Genomic DNA, 18,932 nt, shown 5'->3' on the forward strand with positions numbered 1-18,932 from the left:
AAAACCAGGATGGATTCACTCTTTTGATTGAATATACTTCTATTTTGATACATTTTTAATTATTTTATCATTGAATTAACTTGATTTTTTGAGATTATGTTTTCAAAAGATAGATAATTCTAGAATAGTAAAAATTAGGGAGAGTTCTCTTTTTTGAAAAGGTGCACCTTGAAGAGTGTATAATTTGCTCAAAATTGTAAAGTTATTTAGTGAGAGGTCAAATAGGAACACATATTTGTTATAACCCAGGCTAATACTTCTCTTATAGTCTGTGATGTCTTTGGACATCATCCATTGATTTGGACTTCAGGCTGTTTTAAAGCTCATAATTTAGAATTGTTCTTGTTAATTCATGACAAGAAAATACTAATATAATTAACTTGTGAAAATATCTTGCTGAATATATATCCTACTTGTGAAAAACAAAAGTACCTCATATATGATTACTAACTTTTAGAATCATACTACTATTATGATAAATTTACCCAATGGTAAATTAAATGTTGCACAATTTTTTTGCCACGCCCATGGCATGTTGATGTTCCTAAGCCAGGGATTGAACATGCGCCACAGCAGTGACCTGAGCTGCTGCGGTGACAGCACCAGATTCTTAACCTGCTGTACCACAAAAGAACTTCTCAATATTGCACAAAATGTTTGATTCAGGTATTTATTTGTCGATCATATATTTCTGAGAAGCAGGGGAAAAAAACTGTCTACACTTTGAATCAAAGGAAAGTAAGATAAAGGGAAGAAAATGCCTACATAGTCCCTAAACATGGTTTTGATAAAATGATGCAATATTATTGATACCTCGATATCTTTACAGGCCCCAAATCATATAATAATTGCTGTCACTGGTGATAGTTCCTAAAATATTTTTAGTAATTAAAAATACATATATAACGTTTTTATAGATTAAATTGAGATTAAGTTCTCTACAGGCTTCCCCTGTTTAAATCCCTAAATAATTTCATCCATTCTCTGGACTGCTCAGATAAGGTTAAGTTGAAAGACAGCATTTTCCTAGAATATATGGGTAAATATTCCATACTTACAGCTTCAGTGAAGCCTAGGAAATGATTACCTTCATGTTATCCTCAGTGATATTTAATTGATTTTAATTTCTAGAGGTCTTTAAAGTCATTCATAATCATCCAGTACTGCTATTGAAAACAGAAGCAAGACAGCTAGTTATGATAAATTTTTTTTTTGCAAGACTGTGAGATAAGAGATTCTGTTTTAGCATTTCTTTTTTATCTACTCCTTTGCCTCTTTTAGATTCCTGACTGCTTGGGCTCCCCCGGCTACTTAAGATCTGCATTGGGACAGAGCATCCAGCCCTATCTCACCTCTTTGAAGACAGTCCACCCTGGCACAGATACCCTGAATTTCTTTCTTTCTTATTTAAAAGGAAACTTCACAATTCATCTCTTCAGAGCCAAGTCTGTTTTCGTAGGAGATGTAGAAGTAACAACTAAATTTTTCCCAAGCATTAATGACTATAGATTATATCTCTACACTTTCCCTTTCATCTTAGGTAAGTGAAAGCATTTTGTCAGTATCCTTCTGTAGACAACACACAAGCATTTGTCTCCACAGAGACTGTTATATCTCTGAACTGGATTTAGACGGAGAAGGTAAAGGCAGTGGAAATGCTGGGAAGCTTATGAAAGTTATGTCTTTGAACTGGAAGTGTTTGGTGATTTCTCTAAACTATACTCTTAATTCACTCACTGCATCTACTGGTCGTAATTTCTGAGATAGAAGTACTGGGGGAAGATTTATTGATAGAATTTCAAATAGGAGGGAACTGCGGGTCACCAAGTACAATCCTATACGCATGCATTAAATATTATAAGAAATGAAAAATTTATCTTTACATGAAAACATTTACTAATTAGAAACTCATTCTTGCATGAGTCAGATAACACTATCCTTGGCCAGTAAAATAATTGGGAAATAACTGCTTATTCTAATCTGAAACAATGTTATTAAGCACATTTAATTGATAGTCATCACAATTAAAGCTGTCATCTACATGATTGTTTAAGAACTATTTTGAGTATCTCTTTGAGAGTAATATCATCTTCAACATTTGATATTTGAGGATAATGAACCCTGAAAGGCTACCTACTCAGTGTTATACAGCTACCCGAGGGCAACTGTGATTTAACATAAATTTTTTATGATAATAAATTTTATGTTTTCACTACAATAAGTAGTTTTACCTGAGATAAAAAGACAGCACATTTAATCTAAAAAGAAATATGCTAGGGAATGAAGGGAAATGAGAATTAATCAACTTCTTTAAATGAACAAGGGATTATGAATATTAATAAATGATCTTTGGGGAGGCAAATTATAAACCTAAATGCTCTATCACCAATTCATAGCACAGTGACCTGGGAAAAGCAGGCACTTACAAACTTTTAGAATAAATGAAATAAAAAAGAATGCACATATATTAGAAGTAAAGGATTTGTATTTAAAATAATTTAAGTTTCTGTTGCTCACCATGATGATGGTCTGTATTAAAAAACTCAGCTTCTTGATTGAATTGATTTGACCATGTTTTGCTCCCTGAAAGCAGTGTCCTTTTTTTTTTTCCCCCCCTGGGCACCACAGGGAGCAATGACAATGGAAGAATTAAAGTTTTCAGAACACTCATTGGGCAGATGATTCTTGTCTCACATAACACAGTTCATTCTAAAAATACCACAAAGTCTTCTCTGCTCACAAATGCCTCCTGCTGCCCCTTTCTGTTCTAGCACCAAAAGGTGTTCTTGGGAAACCTGTGCTTAAGGATTCCTTAAAGCTTTGCTTTTTCTGATAGGGCACATATGAACCCCTACGAGCTGATTTTGTTAGATATTAATTCCTTCCCTGTAGTTAGGGATTCAATGAAGTATTTATATCAAGGGGTCTAAGAGTAAGGGTGTTTCTCAGGGAGGAAAGGCCAACATGGGCTCTCGGAGTTAACTTGCTAACCAGAGTTTCCTGAGAAATCATGAGAAGGGGAGAACAGTGCCAAAAAGAATGCAATGGTTCTCCAAATACAAATTCATCTTGGTGTATGATTTTACCTGCAGCCTACTCTGACTCCAAACTCCAATTGTTATGTCTTCTTAAAATCCTGGAGTCACTTTTTGATATAATATTTGATAATATGTGAATTAATTCTTTGGTAGCTTTTCTAGAGAATTGGAGATTTGAAATATAAGGGTGAGTCCCTGAAATTGGTTCATAGGGGTTAAAAGTATTCATCACACGCTCTGTTCTTTATTTGTGTAAACTTTCCAGTGAAACTCTAAGAGATGCTAAGCAATTTTAAGTTATTATCCAGGAAGATAATTGAAAAAAAAATAGCGGATGAGTAGAGAGTCAGTAAAATAAAACACACTCTCTCCCAAGATCTGACTTATATGTGAGATTCTTCAAAAGAAGACCCTTCACTACCTTTCAGTACACAAATTTTCTAGTTCTAGATAGCTTACAAAGTAAAAACAGCATAAAAGAGATAAAGTTCTGAGAAAACAGAATGTAAGATGACTGAATAGAAAAGACATTTTTCCTCTGGTACAAATTCCTTACTATGGATAACCTTGTGTAATGTAACTATACTTTTTAAAGTCCCTCAAATCAAATAAAATATCAATCATAATTCAATAATATGTTCACATTACTAACACCAATGGCTGAGTTTAAAGAGGCTTCATATCTTCAGGAATACCTGAAATGAACTCATGCACTAGATTCCTTTGCATAATGGAACTCCATGAAGAGCTGAATCATAGCTCTAGGAAGACTTCTAACTTTCGACCTTTAAGTTTGGCTATGGTTTTGTATTTTAGCTGATGTAATTTGTAACTCAATAGAGAAAGAATAAGGTCTATGTACTCAAGCAATGATGTTTCCTATGGGCTCTCTCACATAACATAATGCTATCTCTTTCTTCCCTGTTTTAACTCTTATAAATATATGACATACACACGAAAGTGCACAGAGCAGAAATACACACATAGATATTTTCACAAACTGAACACACCTAGGTAACTATCAACCACATCAAAACACAGAACATTAACAGCGCTTAAGAAGCCCCTTCCTGTCCCTATTTCCCTTCAAGGATAACCATTATTGGAGCTTTTTCAACCCTATAAAACAGTTTCACATATATTTAAACAGGTTTGTACAGTATACACCACTTTGTGTCTAATTATTTTGGTCAGCGTTAAATTTGTGAAATCATCTTCCTTTGTTTTAGCAGTTCAAAAAGAATGTATACCATTTATTGATTTAAATTTTGGCTCTGTAAATTCTTAGACTGGATTTCTACAGTGTCAAAGAAAAAAATTCAGATATTCAATTTCATTTTTAAAATTCATGACAATTCTTGAATTCATGTAATTGGATATGCCAGTTGGTTGACTATCTCCTTGACAATTCTCTCCTTTATCCTTCTTCAATAGCATCGCTGTACTGTCTATATGATTTGTGATGGTGTATGAAAACTTAGACGCAAATGTAAATAGATATTAGCATCCTTAGGGTATGAAGTGGAATTAGGAAATCAAACTCATACTCAGTTCATTGATATCTGTTTCTCTCCTACATAGGTAACTGAAGAGAAGTTCCTTTCAAAGTCAATGAATGAGACAAATCATTCTCGGGTGACAGAATTTGTGCTGCTGGGACTCTCTGGCTCCCAGGAGCTCCAACCTTTCTTGCTTTTCATATTTTCACTACTCTACCTGGCCATTCTGCTGGGCAACTTTCTCATCATCCTCACTGTGACCTCAGATTCCCGCCTTCACACTCCCATGTACTTTCTGCTTGCAAACCTCTCTTTTATAGACATATGTGTTGCCTCCTTTGCTACCCCCAAAATGATTGCAGACTTCCTGGTTGAGCGCAAGACTATTTCTTTTGAGGCCTGCTTGGCCCAGATATTCTTTGTTCACCTTTTCACTGGCAGTGAAATGGTGATCCTTGTATCCATGGCCTATGACCGTTATGTTGCTATATGCAAACCTCTCCACTATATGACAATCATGAGCCGCCGTGTGTGTGTTACTCTTGTACTCATCTCCTGGTGTGTGGGCTTCATCCATACTACCAGCCAGCTGGCATTTACTGTGAATTTGCCTTTCTGTGGTCCTAATCAAGTGGACAGTTTTTTCTGTGACCTCCCTCTAGTGACCAAGCTGGCCTGCACAGACACTTACGTTATCAGCCTACTAATAGTTGCAGACAGTGGCTTTCTTTCTTTGAGTTCCTTCCTCCTGTTGGTTGTCTCCTACACTGTGATACTCATCACAGTTAGGAACCGCTCCTCTGCTAGCATGGCGAAGGCCCGCTCCACACTGACTGCTCATATCACCGTGGTCACACTCTTCTTTGGCCCATGCATCTTCATCTATGTGTGGCCCTTCAGTGGTTATTCAGTTGACAAAGTCCTTGCTGTGTTCTACACCATCTTTACTCCCATTTTAAACCCTGTTATCTACACTCTAAGGAACAAAGAAATGAAGGCAGCTATGGCAAAACTGAAGAGTCGGTATCTGAAGTCTGGCCAGGTTTCTGCAGTTATAAGAAATGTTCTTTTCCTAGAAATTAAGTAAATTCACAGGACTCTTACCACTGTAACTTGTGTCTCTAGATACTCATAAATAAAAGCACTGTAGTGTTAAAGCCAATCATTCAAATCAGTGGGAAGTCTTGATTAACTCGAATTAAAGGTTAATGGTGATATGAATAGAACAATGCATTTTAGCAATTTTAATCATCTTTTCTTCCATTGTGTTTATTTGTCCTTTTGACTTCCTTTCATCCTTAATTTTTAAAATTTAATTTTTTTTTAAGATAAAGAGCTATTGACCCTGAAGTCAGTGGTACAATGTCTTTTACTTATAAAATATAAATGCATTGGGCCTTCTATGGGTGGAAAATGTATTGTTCATAACACAACCAATAGAATAATATTTACTGTATATAAAGAAGGCAATACACTATTTTAAAACTTTTTATTACATTAGAATAATAGTGATGTGTGCTTTCTGTTTTGCCCCATTTTATGTTTATTCTCCTGTTACCTGAGTACTGTTCTTATCCACTTGTTTAGTGACTCATCACAGGATTGTTAGCTTTCAAGAGATTCTTGCACCAAGTCCCTTCTTCACTGCAAAATTCCCTATCTCTTGGGTCATAAGAACAATGAACTCCAATTAAACTGAGGTATTCATAGGAAATAAATTCATTGTTGGGATTTGCTCACAAGGCCAGATGAGTAGCAATGCTCTCATTGTTCTGTACTCTGCAGCAGAGCCCTACCCACTGTTTGAAAAGAAGATCCTAGGATGCAACTGGGCCTTATTTAAAACTGATGGTGGGTTAACAAATAACTATGTAACTAGATTTCCCCTCATTTAACAAATCAGTTTCTATTATTCAGAGTGCTTACATCAATGTCCACCATATACCATTCTCCACAGAGAAGGCAATCAAATTCTAGAAAAAGGATAATCTGTCAGTTAACTTTTGTTCTGTATCACCTTGGTTCTTACATAATGAGTACATGAATTAAGTAGCAACAGAAGCTAGAATTTAAGCTCTGGATGTGCCCCAAAGCCTTGGGCCTTTCATTAAAGTTCTTCAGACTTCTATCACAACTACTCTTAACACTTTATCTGTAAGCAGAAGAGATTGATATTGAGAACTTGCCACTCAGAGGCAAGTCAATTACATCAGATCATTTCCTCCACAGGTGACAGTGATTTGTCTTTATTGGAATGGAAATCTCTAGATAAGAGATTCCCCTTTCTGTTTGCAGTTCTTCTTCCAAGATCACTATCCTAGGACTCACAAAGTGTCTGATTTATGGATTTATGATTCCATAAAGATTACCTGTGGTGTGGAACACATTTTACTGTGAAAAATTGTGGCAACAGGCACAGAACCATGACATCAGTTTTTCCTGAATAATTCCAGCCTCAAAGCAAAACTGAATGCCCAACTAAAGGCTTAGAAAAGAGGCTAGCATCATGATTATATTTACTCAGAGACAATGAACTCCAAGATATAATTGAACCAACAGTTAATTGTGATGCTGTGTTACCAATTGCTAATATAGAGCTCTGAAAAATATGGAATCGAATTAAGATCGTATCTTCTTTCTATCATTCTTAGTTTTCCACTTAAGAATTTTTTGTTTCCTGTCACTGCAATTCCAAGCTTTGCTAGATTGAAAATTGTAATTGCCAGAATAAGAACACTTTCATTAGGGAATATACTATAACTTCCACTGAATCAAATCTTTGCCAACCACTTGACCACACTGGAATTTTCATGTTGATAGACAAGCAGCCAAAAAAAAAGTCACTACATTGATAAGACAGATAACATGGTTCACAGCTAAAGTAACACTAGTAATACAGACTGTAAAAACATATGAAAATAAAATATGGAAGAAGAAAACATATAGGGAGTTTATTAATGAGATTACCACTATAGAAACTGAGTCTTGCTGCCCCTAGAATTCTCTGATGAACCACATTTGCCAGTACCATGCTGTGTTGATTACCACAGCTTTGTGATATAGTTTGCAAATCAAGAAGGGTGATGCTTTCAAGTTTGCATTTCTTGCTCAAGATTGCTTTGGCTATTTGATGTTTCTATTGTTCTGTATGAATTTTAGAATTGTTTTCTTCTCTTTCAGTGAAAAATATTACTGGAATTTTGATAGACACTACATTGAATTTGTAGATCACTTTTGACATTATGGACATTTAAAATGTAATTATTCTAATTCATGAATTATTCTAATTCATGGCCCCATTAACTAAGGTTGAAAGTGTAACTTCCTTTTCAATTTTTTTTTTTAAGAAGAGTTTAAGAAGTATTGATGCTAAGTCTTTAACTTTGGTAGAATTAACCAGTGAAGCCCTCTGGTCCTGGGTTTTATTTCTTCGGAGTTATTTGATTAATAATTAGTGATTCAGTTTTTATTCTTTATCTTTCCATTTATTTATGTCTCAAAAATTTTTTTAAATTAATGTCATAGTGTTTGATGTATAGATCTTTCACCTCCTTGATTAAATTTATTTCTAAGTATTTTATGTTTTGATGCTACTGGGATTGCGCTCTAAAGAAAACACAGCTGATTTTTGTGTGTGTTGATTTTGTATTCTGAAACCTTACTAAATTTGTTCATTAACAGTATTTTGATGGAGTCATTAGGAGTTTGTATATAATCATGTCATTCACAAACAGACAATTCTACTTTTTCCTTTATCAAACTGGATGGCTTTTATTTCTTTTTCTTTTTAATTGCTCTAGCTAGGACTTCCAGGACTATGCTGATGAAAGTAAATATTCTTGTCCCTGATCTTAGAGGAAAAGTTTTAGGTTTTCACCATTGAGTTTGACTTTATCTGTGGGCTTGTCATATATAGCCTTTATTATTTCGAGGTATTTCCCTTTTATACCTAATTTTTGAAAGTTTTATCACAATGAATGTTGAATTTTGTCAAATACTTTTTCTGCAGCTATTGAGATGATCATATAATTTTTATCCTTTGTTCTCTTAGTGTAGTATATCATATTTATTGATTTGCATATGGTGAGCCATCCTTGCATCCAGAGTAAAGTCCGACAGGATTGTGGTATATGTATGACATTCTAATGTGCTATTGTAATCTGTTTGATAGTGTTTTACTGAAGATATTTGCATCTATGTTAATCTAGGTGTTTGGTCTATAATTTTATTTTCTTATGGTGTCCTTGTCAAATTTTGCTATCAAGGTAACATTGGTGTTGGCCCCATTAACTAAGTTTGGAAGTGTAAGTGTATTCTGTGTGTACTTGAGATGAATATATATTCTGCTGCTATTGGGTAACATGTATGAATGTGTCTGTTAGGTCCATTTAGTCTAGAGTGAAGTTCAAATCCATTATTTCCTTATTGATTTTATGTTTGGATGATCTACCCATTGTTGAAAATGGAGTACTGCATTGTAGTGTTACACTGTTGTCTGTTGCTGCATTCAGATCTGATAATATTTGCTTACATTATTTAGGTGCTTCAACACTGGGTGCATGCATGTTATCAATTGTTATAGCCTCTTAATAAATTGACCCTTTATCATTATATAATGACCTTTGTTCCTTGCAATAGTTTTTGATTTAAAGCTTTTCTTTTTTTTTTTTTTTTTTTGTCTTTCTGCCATTTTTCTTGGGCCACTCCCATGGCACATGGAGGTTCCCAGGCTAGGGGTCGAATTGGAGCTGTAGCCACCAGCCTACACCAGAGCCACAGCAACATGGGATCCAAGCCGCGTCTGCGACCTACACCACAACTCATGGCAACACCGGATCCTCAACCCACTGAGCAAGGCCAGGGATCGAATCTGCAGCCTCATGGTTCCTAGTTGGATTCGTTAACCACTGAGCCACAACGGGAACTCCTTAAAGCTTTTGTTTAATAAATATAAATCCATAATTATTTCAGTCTATCAAAACGTGATAATTTAATTGTGTCATTCTTCAATTTACTATTTTTTTAAACTTCTAATGTTTACACATAAAATCTAATTTAATTGTTGATAGTATGCCACTGCATTAAAATATTATAATTTATTAATTTCCCAATTTATAAACACTTAGATTGTTTCTACTATTTCTCTATTTAGAAAAAATTTCAACACACACCATTGTGCATGTATTCTTGTGTATGTAAAACTTTCACTAGAGTATTGAGAAAACTGAGTTTGCTGAGTAGTACAGAATGTCATGTCAATTCTTTAAAAATGACCAGTTATAATTTACACAAGAGCCTCTGAGAACAATCAGGAATGCAACATCTACAAAATGTATAAAACATGGTTTAAAAGACTATGGATGTATTTGTCAGAGAAATAGAAGATTTGTTGGGGAGGAGAAATGAGAATATCCTCAAATTTTTGAAGAACCATCGAGTTGAAGGAGGAGTAGATCTTTTCAACTACAGATGGTACAATCAGTTGAACATTATAACAACAAAATAAATAATCTTGTGAAGTAGTGGGCTTCTTGTGACCAGAGAAAACATCCCCAAGGCTTAGTTATCATTTATAAGGTTGTATGATAACTTTAATGACAGACAGAAAGTTGGGGGTCAAAAAATTACTTTACTAATTAGGAGTTTGAAGTAATCAAATAATATTTTGCTTTCAAAATGCACCACTCAGTTGGTAAGTTTTTTTAATTCCTTTTCCCATCCCTGTAAAATTTATGTAAAATGTAATTACTCCCACTGCAGGATGAATTCACAGATCTCTAAAGGGTGATTTTTCACTGCTCCAATGAGATCGGTTTCCTGGCATCAGGGTAGAAGGCTTTATAATGTTTTATCTTAGGATACTGCAACTGGATGGTTACGAGAAAGAGGAGCAGAACTCTCACTACATTAGTGCAGAATCTGAGTGGCTTAGCATCTTTCAGTGTAGGGAACAAATTAAAATGCATCATGTCAAGACTTTCTTGAAAATGCATTCAATATGAAAACTCAGAGGTAAATGGATGTTTAGAAGAGTCAGAGAAATAAGGACTGGAGGAATTATTACAACATGTACATATTATAAGTGCATTTTGATCATATTTGCTTGGAACAGAGAAATGATGAGTAAGCTGTTTTCTAGATGACAAATTGACAACTATAATTCAGCAAAAGGGAAGTCTTTATGATCTAAAACTAGAAACTCCATCTAGAAGGAGTAAATTCCTATTTTCTTCTCTCTCTACATGACATATGACTGCCCTACTGCACTGGCTTGGGGACAGCCATGATAGGAACAGAATTAAAATCTGATAAACTTATATTACAACCATCATACACCCTTTTTTTGCCCTTTTTGTACTTTCTATTCAGAGGATATTTAGAAACGCAGTAATTCTATGTTTACTGACTATAAAAATTTAGCTGGGATTAAGATAGGAACCAAGTTCCTTTATTGCTTTTTGCTTCTGGTCTTATAGGGAGGTAAGTTTTATAAAATAAATTGTGGACAAAAAGAATTATGTATGCCTATGATTACAGAGTTCTACTGATACATTTTAGAGACAGATATTAATGTAATACTAATTCCCTAAGTTTCAAGCTTCATCTTAAACCATGAGCAAATATTATTTTATTATGGCTTGTGATCTGAAAATATTTTTATGTCTGAGGTATACTAGCAATGAGAACATATATACTTCATTAACTAAGAAGCTATTGGGAAGTCTAAGGAAATCTGAGTGACTTTTCTAAACTCCACATATTCCCACTAGATAAGTTCTTCTACATTTCTACTTTTAGAAATGAAAAAAGCCTTGGAGATCATCTAGTCTTACTTTCTAAGCTGGTAAGTGGAAGAATATTATTCATTTATACAGTGTGTGTCTATATTAATTATAAAAAAAGAATGTGAAATATATTGACCTGGTCTATAATACTTGCATTTATAAATAGTAAAGTTACTGCAGAGAGGATATTCAATTATTTCTTTTATTTTGAAAAATGAAAATTGACAATTCTATTTTTATTAGAAGTTTGCAAGATATATAGAATATGAAACTAGGAAATTTTCAGGAACTTTTTTTTTTAGAAATAAGACAGTCTATACAATAGGATAAGTGATAACACCACTTTGTCTAATATGATATAAAACCTCAGGTTTTCTTCTCTCTCCCTGTCCCTGTCCTGTCCTTGACCCTCTCCCCAAACCTTCCCTCCATGCATCTATTATGTCCCCCACACAGACATATCTCATCAATCATTATTATAATCTCTTAAATTCAAATCCACAATTAGCTTCTAATCATTGCCAAAATTTTCCTTCTTTCTGTATGCTGAGGGTGATAATGCTTCAATGCTTAGGGTTACAGAGAAGACTGGAAAGATATGGGTTGTCTACTTTTACCTGTTATTTAATATCTTCTGCAAATTTTGTTTCATTTGGCAAGTGTAGTTACTACAGGCATAGGACAAGGAGGGTGCTCTGTTTTCCCAGGCTCTTGATTCAGTTAGGAGCAGAAAGAGACAATTATTCTCTACAATCTTCTTTGATCTTCTCAGGTTCTGTGCCCATTTTGTCTATTAACAATTGTCTAAATACCTGACCTGCAGAGTAACAAGCCTGAATTTCTCTGATAAAACCATTATGGTTTTACATTTTGTATGTACTATTTCCATCAATGTAATCTATTGCATTATTTTTTACATTTAATTGATTTTCCAGTTGGGGATATTTTCAAATGCCAGAGAATCATAGAGTATTATATTTTAGGAAGAAGAATTCTTAACCTTCTCCTTTTTTTTTTTTCCTGAAAGATAAACTGAGTGCCTAAGAGAGTGTTTAATTTGCCTAAAGTTTGGAAAAGAGAAGTAGAAAAGGTTTTCTCCTAGGCTAATGCTCTCTCAATAGAATCTGATACCTTTGGACATCTTTCCTTGATGTGAGTTCCATGCTATTTTAAAGCTTATAATTTAAAATTGTTTGATTATTCAAATCAAGACAATATCAGTTACTAGATATAAAACAGAGTTATAACTATTAGATATAGTAATTAGAAACAAAATAACTAATGAAATTAAGAACCATCTGCTGTGTACCTAATAGTGAAAATAAGTGTGCCCCCTATATGCTGTATGAGTTTGGGAATATTATCACTAACATGTTCAAATCCATTATGTTATTACAAGATAAAATTTCTAAGTCAATTATATGATGATCATACATAACATTTCTGAGAAGGAGGAAAAAACTAATCTGTGCTTTAAAATTCAGAGAAAGTGGGAGTTCCTGTTGTGGCTCAGTGGAAATGAATCTGACTAGCATCCATGAGGATGTAGGTTCGATCCCTGGCCTCGCTCAGTGGATTAAGGATCTGGTGTTGTGGTGAGCTGTGGTGTAGGTTGCAGACATGACTCAGATCTGGCATTGCTGTGGCTATGGCATAGGCTGGCAGCTATAGCTCTGATTTGACCCCTTGCCTGGGACTTCCATATGCCATAGATGCAGCCCTAAAAATAAAATTAAAAATAAATAAATAAATAAAATTAAGGGAAAGTAAGATAGAGGAAGGAAAACACCTAAAATTTTTCTAAGCGTTAATTTGAGAAAGTGATTAAATTTCCTGACCTTTCAGAAGCTTTACAGAATCTAACTTACATGGCAATGTCTGTCATTGGTTGTGCTTCGTAAAACATATTTTAGAGTGCTTTGGATTAATGTTTCTGACTAAAACTTTCTCTGATCAGAGAGAAGGCTTGTATGAAAAAGTTAAAGCTGAAATGTCTGAGTTCCTCTCTGAGATAAATGATTCCATTCATACCTCTGGATGTGAAGTTTGGGAGGTCATATTTTCCTAGGATACTAAGCTGGAATAAGTCAGGAATCAATCCTATTTATGTGAATTTTAGTGAGGTGTGATTGATTTTAATTTCTAGAAGTTTCCACAAAATATTGTGAGTTCCAAAATATTTCTTTGTTTATTATCATAAAGAGAAGCAACGTAGCAACAATTAGGCTAAATTCCATACAAAACTTGCAAGTTCATTTTCAGTGCTTTTTTTGCCTTTTTATTTTTTCTACCTATTTCACCACTCTCAGATTCCTGAGAGCTCCAGGTGCTACCCCAGCTACCAAGGGCTTCCATTAAGACACAGCATCCAGCCCTGTCACACGCTCTTGGAGACAAGCCCCTCCCAGGTACAGATACCCTGTGCCAATTTCCCTCTTTAGAAGTAAAGTTGTTTTATGGCTCATCATTTCAGGACCATATCATTTTTTCTCAGTACCTTGTACCTAGCAATTAAACCCTTTCCAAAATTTAAAAACCATAAATGTGGAGATATTTTATCTTAGATAAAGCACAGCATTTTGTTGGCATCTTCATTTTATCTTAGATAAAGCACAGCATTTTGTTGGCATCTTTCTGAGGACAATGCCACAGCACTGGTCTCTAGTGCACAGTGACTGTGAGGGACCAGGAGTGGAGGTGAAGACAGAGCAGACAATCAAAGAAAGATTATGACTTTCCTTGTAATTCAAACTTTTAACTTGTAGAGTTTGGTGCCAACTCTAAATTTTAATCATACTTTCTTTCATTTACCCACCAAGCATACTGTTTCAGAGATAAAAGTACTGGAGAGAGACTGATTTCATAACAGTTAGGAAAAGGAGGAACCTGTGAGCCACCTAGCAAGATCTATGATGGCACTAATTTGACCTAAAATATTACAAAAAATAAAAAAATTGAATTTATTTGGCCCCACTTAGTAGTGCAAACTCATTCTTCTCTAAGTCAGACAACACATCTTCGGATAAGTATTATTATCAGAAACAAAATACTTATTCTGATCTGAAATAATACATTATTAAGAATGCTTATGTATGCATAGTCTTTACTTTTGATTAAAGATTTATCACATCTAAACTTTTAACAAACATTGTCAGTGTCTCTCTGAGGTAACATTATGTTCAATGCTTTATATATGAGAACAATAAGCCCTGAAAGGCTAAATGACTTGATCAATGTCTGATGACATGGTTGTGATCTTAACTTATATTTTCCCAATAGATTTATGTTTCCATTATAGTATAGCATTTTATTGGGTGTAAGAAGTCCTTTTCTTAGATGATAAATCTAATCTTTTTTAATCTAATAAATAATGCACTAGAGAACGATGGGAAAAGAGGGTTCATTGCCCTCTCTAAATAGAACAAGGGATCATGATATTAGGTAATGATCTTCATGGGGGAAAGATATACCTAACCGCTCTATCACTAGATATACCTAACCTAGCTCAGTGCCCAGGAAAAAATAGGCATTTAAATTATTGTAGAGTGAATTAACTAAAAAAGAATGGATTTATATTGCAGACAAACTTGGAGCTTTGGTTGCCCAACATCTTCATTTTAACATTTTCAAGAGTGTAGGTGTTGACTTAAGAGATTTTCTGAGGTCACTGAGCCATTCTGTGCCAGAAGAGGGAAGGAATATGTCTATATGTTTATCCTTCACATAGCTTTTCCTTTGGAGCAAACATGAGACCTAAATTTTCTTGTTATACTCATGGCCACTTAGTATAAGGGGAAAAACTGAAAAGATGTAATTAAACACTCATTTCTTCAGAAAATCTTGTTATATAAAATATATAATCATCTTTGATTTAATGCTGAACTGTGAAAGACAGTTTCTGAAGAAGCCAATGTCAAAAACTATTTTACTAGCAGTGAGAAGAGAGCTTTAAGTGCTACAGCAGAAAGATGTTTTCAGAACCCACGAAGGGAAAGAGAGAGTCACCTCTTATCTGGGCAGCCCAGGAAGCCAATTACTATCACCTGAATCAACAAACCGATCATTACCAGCAATACAAAAGCCCCTCCAATGACCCTCCTGCCCCTTTCCTCCCATCAAGGAAAACCACTATCCCGGCTTCAAATACAAAAGATTTGCCTGTCTGTTTTTAAACTTCATGTAATAGAGTTATACTGCATTGACTCCTTTGTGTCTAATTTTTTTGCACATTAATTTTGTGAAAATCTACCTCCACCTGATAGCAGTTCACATTTTTTTCTTTTGTTAAGAGTTCTTACACTTAATGAAGAAAAAAATAGATTTTTATCTTCATAAATTAAAATGGTGAATTTCTGTGATGTAAAAATAACTTTTCAGATATTCATTTGTAATTTTCATTTGCAAAAGAGTTTGACTTTTCAAATTTATGTAACTAAGTGAATCAATGTGGGATGAAACATCCCAAACACCACTGTCCTTTTCTAAAGGACTTTTGGTTCAGTGTTTCATTCTGGCTCTGTTCTTTTCATTTTGATTACTAGAGTACTATCTCTATGTCGGCATGCCTATATATATATTTATATATATGTATATGTCTACATATTTGAATAGAAACTAGACTCCCTAACTGAACTAGGAAATTGAACTAAACTTAGTTCATTAATTGATTTCTATTTCTCTCCTATTTAGATAACTGAAGAGAAGTTCCTTTCAAAGTCAATGAATGAGACAAATCATTCTCGGGTGACAGAATTTGTGCTGCTGGGACTCTCTGGCTCCCAGGAGCTCCAACCTTTCTTGCTTTTCATATTTTCACTACTCTACCTGGCCATTCTGCTGGGCAACTTTCTCATCATCCTCACTGTGACCTCAGATTCCCGCCTTCACACTCCCATGTACTTTCTGCTTGCAAACCTCTCTTTTATAGACATATGTGTTGCCTCCTTTGCTACCCCCAAAATGATTGCAGACTTCCTGGTTGAGCGCAAGACTATTTCTTTTGAGGCCTGCTTGGCCCAGATTTTCTCTGTTCATCTATTTGCTGGTGGTGAAATGGTGATCCTTGTATCCATGGCCTATGACCGTTATGTTGCTATATGCAAACCTCTCCACTATACGACAATCATGAGCCGCCGTGTGTGTATTACTCTGGTCCTCATTCCATGGGGTGTGGGCCTCATCCATACTACCAGCCAGCTGGCATTTACTGTGAATTTGCCTTTCTGTGGTCCTAATCAAGTGGACAGTTTTTTCTGTGACCTCCCTCTAGTGACCAAGCTGGCCTGCACAGACACTTACGTTATCAGCCTACTAATAGTTGCAGACAGTGGCTTTCTTTCTTTGAGTTCCTTCCTCCTGTTGGTTGTCTCCTACACTGTGATACTCATCACAGTTAGGAACCGCTCCTCTGCTAGCATGGCGAAGGCCCGCTCCACACTGACTGCTCATATCACCGTGGTCACACTCTTCTTTGGCCCATGCATCTTCATCTATGTGTGGCCCTTCAGTGGTTATTCAGTTGACAAAGTCCTTGCTGTGTTCTACACCATCTTTACTCCCATTTTAAACCCTGTTATCTACACTCTAAGGAACAAAGAAATGAAGGCAGCTATGGCAAAACTGAAGAGTCGGTATCTGAAGTCTGGTCAGGTTTCTGCAGTTATAAGAAATGTTCTTTTCCTAGAAATGAAGTAAATTTATAGGACTGTTACCACTATAGTTTTATTTCTAGATATTTACAAATGAAGTCTGTGATGTTAAAGCAAATAATTTTGACCAGTGAGGGGGATTAGCTTGAGTTGAAGAATAACAATGACAAAAATGAATGAATTTTACTGATTTTCATATTTTTCCCTCCAATGGGTGCTTTTCTTTCTTTTTTATTTTCTATTTTGTATTCAAAACTTTTAAAGATTCAGGCTTCACAAACACTGAGAAAGAAACTTACTTATAAGTGGTAATTAAATTGTACCCCTCCCTTCTCAAAACAATATTGCTCAGATGCCAGTTTTGGAGTAATAATAGGTATGTATATATCTCTATGTCATAGAAATAATATATCTATTTACATACCTAATGTATGATATACCTAGGTAAGAATGTATTTCTCACTGTACTATGTAACTGACAGCACATAAGGAGCTATTCTATGATTGTTATTAATTTACTTATTTTTTTATTTTTTGTCTTTTGTCATTTTAGGGCCACATCCACGGCATATGGAGGTTCCCAGGCTAGGGGTCTAATCGCAGCTGTGCCTGCCAACCTATGCAAGAGCCATAGCAATGCCAGATCTGAGCCAGATCTGTGACGTACACCGCAGCTCACTGTGACACCAGGTCCTTAACCCACTGAGCAAGGCCAGGGATCGAACCCACAACCTCATGGTTCCTAGCCAGTTTTGTTTCCACTGTGCCTTGACAGGAACTCCTGATTGTTGTTAATTTATGAGATGTAAAATGGCATGGTTATCCAGCAGAAGGTACTTATAGTCAACACTTTCACAGATCTTTATTCAAGGTGGCTGCTTAATATACGTTATTTACGGAAAACAACTCATGGAATAAATTTATTCATCAGTATAATCTGTACTTGGTTATGTTAATTTCCATTTAATATTGTTGAAATAATCTGGGGAATTTCAGGGGTGTATTACAATACTCTACCACTTGTAGGCACAGTGATGAGAGCTAGCATCTTAGATAAAATACTCTTTCCTTCCCAGGTCTCCATGATTTCTACCTTCTCAGATATGGTAGCTTTTCATACCGATACCTGATACAAACTATTATTTTTCTACATGGACTTTTTACTTAGTTAACATCTTGTTTTTATATTGACTACTTAATATCCAGAAAATGACAGAATGCTCTTTCAAGGTCTTTAGGACAGTCATGAACTTACCCTTCCACGATCACTTACAAATCAATATTTTTCTAGGCTTCCCCACTATAGGTAATTTGGCCTTTTCCTCTTTTATTGTACTCAAGTCTCCTCCTATATTTCAAACTGTGTTCTGATTTCACAATATGTTATAATGCTGAGTTTTTTCTAGTCTTTTTAGAGTCACTTAATGGGATTCTATAATTACTATTATTGAAAATTTTTTTTAAATTTCTGAACCAAAGGGAAAGAAATCAATTTATTATGGACATAACAGAGTGAAAATGAAAACAAATGTGCATGAATGTCCAAGTATATTGATGTACTCAAGTTTTTTACAACAATACAAGACTAATAATTCTACATTACTTTTGCACACTGTTCAACTTTTATGTAAAAACCAATGATATATCATTGTGCTAAGAGTACTAACTGCAACTTAATTGACGCTGTACAATAAGAAATGTGATAAGAATTTTACATGTCTTTTAAGCTTTAAAATATGTCTATGAGATATTTGTTCTGCTCATTTTATACATAATAAAAGTAAATTTAGGAAAGGGTAAAGATATTGAGCAATTTTATACAGTTAGAAAGTGTGAGTGAATTTATGTTTAGGTTGGTCTTATGTTTTGTTTTTTTGGGTTATTGTCAGCCCAGAATTGCACACTTTTAGAATGTACTGCTACTTAGGGTGGAATAAGATATGACCTGTGCAGAAAATGTGA

General features: G+C 34.9%; 2 protein-coding genes across 2 annotated transcripts; both read left to right on the forward strand.

Annotated features, from left to right (window-relative positions):
- Nucleotides 1-4,634: 4,634 nt before the first annotated feature.
- Nucleotides 4,635-5,624, forward strand: LOC100157815 (olfactory receptor 4K15). Its single transcript, XM_021082472.2, has one exon. It carries the CDS (start codon nucleotides 4,650-4,652, stop codon nucleotides 5,622-5,624), a length of 975 nt encoding a protein of 324 aa, XP_020938131.2. The 5' UTR covers nucleotides 4,635-4,649.
- A 10,402-nt stretch (nucleotides 5,625-16,026) lies between these two features.
- On the forward strand, nucleotides 16,027-17,016 carry LOC100152570 (olfactory receptor 4K15-like). Its single transcript, XM_005653546.3, has one exon. It carries the CDS (start codon nucleotides 16,042-16,044, stop codon nucleotides 17,014-17,016), a length of 975 nt encoding a protein of 324 aa, XP_005653603.3. The 5' UTR covers nucleotides 16,027-16,041.
- Nucleotides 17,017-18,932: the final 1,916 nt, after the last annotated feature.

The sequence above is a fragment of the Sus scrofa genome, chromosome 7 (genome assembly GCF_054392235.1).
Source record: "Sus scrofa isolate SSC_HxYL_T2T_F1_AM1 chromosome 7, Sscrofa_HxYL_maternal_Yorkshire_Landrace_v2.0, whole genome shotgun sequence".
Taxonomy (NCBI): Eukaryota; Metazoa; Chordata; class Mammalia; order Artiodactyla; family Suidae; genus Sus; species Sus scrofa.